Here is a 6,773-nt window from a genome sequence, read left to right as displayed (position 1 = left end):
CGCTACTTTTCGTACCTATTATGCGAGCCTAAAGTAAATGTTTTCTGATCGGCGACTGGTCAAATCTGACTTCAAATTCGTGATCAGCGATCCAAAAAATAATGAAATAATTAAGATATTTATTTCATAACTTCGCCATGAGTTTCTACGCGATAATTTTATTTTATGTCATTTATAATCCTATTAAAGGAACCTGTATTCCTATATTCCTATATCCATGAGTAGACCAGCGGTGCCATAACTTTTCCCTCGAGGCTCGCTTCCCCTGTTTTTCGCCCGTATTTCGATCCCCACTACTATTCCCCTCATGCGTGCTCATGCGCGTTCGCGAAGCTCTCCGCAGCGCTATGGTCCCCACCATGTTTGCGTCGTCCCCACTTTCCGGCCGAGGGAAAAGTTATGGCACCGCTGGAGTAGACTAGACTCTAGTTCTGCGTTCGTTCTGCCGTTGTCTATAAAAGATTGTGTGGTACATTTTTTATTTAGAACTCAATGGCAATGTGTTAGTGTCTCGCCTGCTTCGCCGGATAGGTTATCTTGTGCATAATGTATAATACAGTTGCATATATAAAGTTATTATTACGTGTAAGGTGATTGATTGATACTAGATAACGTAGCGATTTATTTTATGTAATCGCATGAAGATGTACAAACTTTTTGTAACACGAGTTACAAAACAAATATCTCCACATGGTGTATCTTTCATACCGAAGCAAGTAATCGTACAACGTTCAATGCGGTTGTGCTCTTATTGTAACTTCTACCATGGAAAGATATCAAAATGTATGTTTATACTAAACTTATACTTATAGACAAAATTATATACTTTGTATGTCATGTATATCTAAAATATTTATGTCAATTTTGTATTACACATATAAAATTTATTATATCAATTGTATAGTGTCCAAATTCATAACACAATTTCATTCTCTAAGCACTTATAGAATTGAATGTATATAATTCATGAAAATATCTGTTTTCTTCAATTTTTATTTGAGGAAGAATTTGTACTATCCAATGAACTACAATATGGAATGTTTTAGGTCACTCACCAATAAAGAAAAAAGGTAAACAGAGAACAAAGAAGTATACAGAATTGTTAGCAGGTAAAATTTGATATTAAAAGTTTTGGATAATTGCATTTGAAATCATAATTGAACAACATCTTGTTTTATTACAGTTACTAATGAAACAGCAAGTAATAAAAGAACTGAAGTAAAGAAATTAACAGACTTATCCATTCTTGTGGATCATTCTAATATTACTACAGATAGTTTATACGATACAAAAAGTCCTGTAGTTCATCAGACTTCTGATTCAAAATATATGGAAGATGATTATCATAATTATCTCTACGATAATGAAATTCATTCAAATATTGTAAGTTATTTTTATATTCTCATTAAAAGATAGTTTATGAAGAAATTGTTTGTTTACACATTTTTCCTACAATAGAGAAATTATCCAAATGTGTTAGCTGATGATGAAATTAAATGTGACAAATTGCGTGAACACGAAAATGAGTTTGTTAATCCAAATAAAGTTAAAAAATCCAATGATGCTATTATTCAAGAAACTTCTAATTCCCTCTTTGATACAAAGAAAACAAAAAAGAATAAAAAACCGGAGTCAAGTATGTAAGTATAATAGAATTATTTATTAAATATCTTTTAGCATCTATTGAATTTTCAATAATCATTTTTAGGGACAAGTCATCAGATTTTTATAAAACTAAAAATAAATATAATATGCAGAATTACGTTGAAAGTTTATTAGTGCACATGCAAATTTACTTGAGTTGTGGTTTGATGAACAGAGCTAACAATACCTTAATGAAATATAGAAAGCATGCTCAGAATAATTTGAAATCCTGCAACCAAGTTATTGAACTTTACAACGTGCTTCTGGAAGCTTATGCCAGTAAAAGAAAAACGACAAAGGTTTTAGAGTTATATGATTTAATAAAAAAAGATTCCTTGAAACCCACACCACAAACTTATGCATATATTTTTGACGCTTTCGGAAGGGAGAAATTAGGCAACAATCAACTTGGTAATTACATATACTTTCTAAGTATAATGTAAGATAAAAAGTATATTTTTAATTTGATGAATTGCAGAGTTGTTAAACAAGTTGAAGGATGAAATGAACAATTACAACATATCTTTTAACGATATCATTATTAAATCGTTTTTCAAAATTGAGCAGCAAGAAAATGTTTTAAAAACGATCAGTATGTTACAACCCAACTTCAAGCCATCGTATCCGGAGTTAAGTACAAAGTACATGTGTAAAATTCTAAGGCAGGCTCCGATAAAGAGTAATTATGAGAGTCCAGCAAAAGAATTATTGACCATCGAAGAATTGCGAGACCTATCAAAAATTCAGTTTCAAAGTGAATGTATGATTGAAGTAAAGATACCTAGTATTTGCAACGATTCAGAAAACAATGATGCAAAAACATCTGCAATGGTAAAATATTATTTTATACTGTATATTTATTATCTATCTACACAATAATGAGCATCGAGAACTAGAAATAATGAGTATTTTCATCTAGAATGAAAAAATTATGGAAGTAGAAGACTGCTGGAAGAAGGCAGCAACAACAGCTTTTGACAGAAATGTGAAATGTTTAAAGCAGAAGGAATTGCAGTCTCATAATAATTTAATGGTACTCTATCCATTCTTCGAAGTTTTAGCTAAGGAGCATTATGTGAACGCTATGTTACGAGAAATCAAACAGTTGGCTGGTGGATCAGAAACTTACAGTACGTCTCTCAAATTCTTACACATTGGCTTGGGAAAATACATCTATAAGACGTACGAGGTATGATATTGCTTAATAACACATTGATTCCTTTTTTATATTAAAGTAACAAATTTGTTAAATACATAACTTTTATAATTTCTAGATGGAAATGAAGAAACGGACTGGAGTCTTAGATGAAATGATTAATGTTTATTCAAAATATCTCGAATGGTACTTGCAACCTGAGAGTATGCCACATTTAAGTAACATGAATAATCGTACCGTATGGCAATATTTTGAACGCGAAGAAATAAAAAATGGCACATCTCTGAATATCATGTGTTTAAACTGGCCTATAGATGTGATTATAAATGTTGGGAAGTTTTTATATAACATTATCTTGAATGATATAATACTTCCGCCAGACATCTTAAAGGGACAAGATTTAAAACATTCTATCCCTGCATTCTATACGCTGTTTAGGAATAAGGGAACGTATTTGTCAGAACAGGTCTATAGATTTAACAAATATTTATTTTCTACATGTCGAGAGACGTTGAGTTTGATAATATTTTTCTGTTACAGATTAAACCTCATCCTTTTGTTTCAAAGTTATACAAGGAATCACATTTAGAAACATTAACGTTCGATTCACTTGTCTTACCTACTTACGCACCACCGAATCCATGGATTTCAATCTATTCAGGTGGATATCTTGTAACGAAAACAAGTTTTATAAGAATACCAGACTACACTGTAAGTTGGATTTTAGAAATTATATTTTAGAAATTATCTCTTCTACTTTGTGTGAGAATTTATATACATATAGATGTAATATATTTTGATCAATGAAATACTGTTTGCATTTAGGACCGACCATGGCGTCTACTTCAAAATACTCCATCGGAACAATTGTTTCCTATATTGGATTCATTGAACCAGCTTAGTTCTATTCCGTGGAAGATAAACACCGCTATACTAGACATCATAACTAAGGTACCTGTGATATTAAACTAAAACTGATGAATTACTAAAAACTTACTGTACAGCATTTTTTTGTATTTAGATCTTCCAAAAAGGTGGATCTGTAGAACTGAACGTTCCTCAATCAATTGCCGTATTGTCACCGCCGCCTGCTATAAGTAAAACTGCTACTGTCGAAGAGAAACAGAAAGCAGCGATAGCGACAGCTCGATACAAGCAAAAGAAATATGAGATGTTCGCGTTATGGTGTGACGCCCTTTATAAACTATCTATCGCTAATCATGTATGTTATGATCTCTGTAGCAAATATTTTGTTATAACGTTGGATGTTAATTTCTTGTATACTTTTTAAAGTTTAGGAATAAGATATTTTGGTTGCCTCATAATCTGGACTTCAGGGGAAGGGTTTATCCAGTTCCTCCGCATTTAAATCATCTATCGTCGGACTTGGGCCGTTCCTTACTTCTGTTCGCAAAAGGGAAACGTTTGGGCCCGAATGGTTTGGACTGGTTAAAGTTGCATGTTGTAAATTTAACGAATTTTAAGAAAGGAACTTCCGTCCAAGAACGCATCGAATTTGCAAATGAGAATCTAGACAATATATTAGACAGTGCCAACCAACCTTTAACGGTAAGTTTGTACAACCATTAGAAGCGAAACCTAATTGCAAAGATGAGTGTAAAATTTGTACGACTAGAATATACAATAACTTTAAATAGTATGGATATTTGTACTGCGAAGGGTAAAATGTGGTGGGCACGATCGGAAGAACCTTGGCAAACTTTGGCTGGATGTATGGAAATAGCGAACGCGTTGAAAGCACCAAACGTGGAAGAATACGTAGGCACGTTCCCAATACATCAGGACGGAAGTTGCAACGGACTTCAGCATTACGCGGCGCTCGGTAGAGATCAGATCGGTGCGGAAAGCGTGAATCTCTATCCTTTTGATACACCAAGAGATGTGTATACTGCGGTTGCGTCTGTCGTAAGTATTATATTTTATATTTAGGAACATCCGAGTCCTAAAATGAGCAAATGAAAAAAAAAGAATATTCAATTACAGGTAGAAAATCAACGAAAAATCGATTCGAGCAATGATCACAAACTCGCGCAAGTGTTAGAGGGATTCGTGAAGAGAAAAGTTATCAAGCAAACTGTGATGACGACGGTGTATGGTGTAACGAAATACGGTGCTAAACATCAATTCAATAATCATTTTTAGGGACAAGTCATCAGATTTTTATAAAACTAAAAATAAATATAATATGCAGAATTACGTTGAAAGTTTATTAGTGCACATGCAAATTTACTTGAGTTGTGGTTTGATGAACAGAGCTAACAATACCTTAATGAAATATAGAAAGCATGCTCAGAATAATTTGAAATCCTGCAACCAAGTTATTGAACTTTACAACGTGCTTCTGGAAGCTTATGCCAGTAAAAGAAAAACGACAAAGGTTTTAGAGTTATATGATTTAATAAAAAAAGATTCCTTGAAACCCACACCACAAACTTATGCATATATTTTTGACGCTTTCGGAAGGGAGAAATTAGGCAACAATCAACTTGGTAATTACATATACTTTCTAAGTATAATGTAAGATAAAAAGTATATTTTTAATTTGATGAATTGCAGAGTTGTTAAACAAGTTGAAGGATGAAATGAACAATTACAACATATCTTTTAACGATATCATTATTAAATCGTTTTTCAAAATTGAGCAGCAAGAAAATGTTTTAAAAACGATCAGTATGTTACAACCCAACTTCAAGCCATCGTATCCGGAGTTAAGTACAAAGTACATGTGTAAAATTCTAAGGCAGGCTCCGATAAAGAGTAATTATGAGAGTCCAGCAAAAGAATTATTGACCATCGAAGAATTGCGAGACCTATCAAAAATTCAGTTTCAAAGTGAATGTATGATTGAAGTAAAGATACCTAGTATTTGCAACGATTCAGAAAACAATGATGCAAAAACATCTGCAATGGTAAAATATTATTTTATACTGTATATTTATTATCTATCTACACAATAATGAGCATCGAGAACTAGAAATAATGAGTATTTTCATCTAGAATGAAAAAATTATGGAAGTAGAAGACTGCTGGAAGAAGGCAGCAACAACAGCTTTTGACAGAAATGTGAAATGTTTAAAGCAGAAGGAATTGCAGTCTCATAATAATTTAATGGTACTCTATCCATTCTTCGAAGTTTTAGCTAAGGAGCATTATGTGAACGCTATGTTACGAGAAATCAAACAGTTGGCTGGTGGATCAGAAACTTACAGTACGTCTCTCAAATTCTTACACATTGGCTTGGGAAAATACATCTATAAGACGTACGAGGTATGATATTGCTTAATAACACATTGATTCCTTTTTTATATTAAAGTAACAAATTTGTTAAATACATAACTTTTATAATTTCTAGATGGAAATGAAGAAACGGACTGGAGTCTTAGATGAAATGATTAATGTTTATTCAAAATATCTCGAATGGTACTTGCAACCTGAGAGTATGCCACATTTAAGTAACATGAATAATCGTACCGTATGGCAATATTTTGAACGCGAAGAAATAAAAAATGGCACATCTCTGAATATCATGTGTTTAAACTGGCCTATAGATGTGATTATAAATGTTGGGAAGTTTTTATATAACATTATCTTGAATGATATAATACTTCCGCCAGACATCTTAAAGGGACAAGATTTAAAACATTCTATCCCTGCATTCTATACGCTGTTTAGGAATAAGGGAACGTATTTGTCAGAACAGGTCTATAGATTTAACAAATATTTATTTTCTACATGTCGAGAGACGTTGAGTTTGATAATATTTTTCTGTTACAGATTAAACCTCATCCTTTTGTTTCAAAGTTATACAAGGAATCACATTTAGAAACATTAACGTTCGATTCACTTGTCTTACCTACTTACGCACCACCGAATCCATGGATTTCAATCTATTCAGGTGGATATCTTGTAACGAAAACAAGTTTTATAAGAATACCAGACTACACTGTAAGTT

At 32.7% G+C, this 6,773-nt stretch overlaps 1 protein-coding gene across 1 annotated transcript in view; it reads left to right on the top strand.

The window, feature by feature from the left end:
• Positions 1–363: 363 nt before the first annotated feature.
• The window catches only part of mtRNApol (mitochondrial RNA polymerase), a gene marked incomplete at its 3' end in the record, with an annotated part of 8,263 nt that continues 1,853 nt past the window's right edge, over positions 364–6,773 (top strand). Inside the window, exons 1-15 of the mRNA XM_026813647.1 lie at positions 364–783; positions 1,047–1,109; positions 1,184–1,383; positions 1,459–1,640; positions 1,709–2,055; positions 2,123–2,475; positions 2,564–2,833; positions 2,919–3,266; positions 3,341–3,511; positions 3,626–3,751; positions 3,822–4,022; positions 4,094–4,369; positions 4,481–4,726; positions 4,805–4,955; positions 6,003–6,011. Coding sequence (XP_026669448.1) covers positions 639–783; positions 1,047–1,109; positions 1,184–1,383; positions 1,459–1,640; positions 1,709–2,055; positions 2,123–2,475; positions 2,564–2,833; positions 2,919–3,266; positions 3,341–3,511; positions 3,626–3,751; positions 3,822–4,022; positions 4,094–4,369; positions 4,481–4,726; positions 4,805–4,955; positions 6,003–6,011 — 3,088 coding nt within the window. The remainder of the gene's footprint in view (positions 784–1,046; positions 1,110–1,183; positions 1,384–1,458; positions 1,641–1,708; positions 2,056–2,122; positions 2,476–2,563; positions 2,834–2,918; positions 3,267–3,340; positions 3,512–3,625; positions 3,752–3,821; positions 4,023–4,093; positions 4,370–4,480; positions 4,727–4,804; positions 4,956–6,002; positions 6,012–6,773) is intronic.

This window comes from Ceratina calcarata, unplaced genomic scaffold (genome assembly GCF_001652005.2).
Source record: "Ceratina calcarata isolate Rehan_Ccalc_2016 unplaced genomic scaffold, ASM165200v1 scaffold348.2, whole genome shotgun sequence".
NCBI classification, from domain to species: Eukaryota; Metazoa; Arthropoda; class Insecta; order Hymenoptera; family Apidae; genus Ceratina; species Ceratina calcarata.
This window is presented reverse-complemented; position numbering and strand designations above follow the sequence as displayed.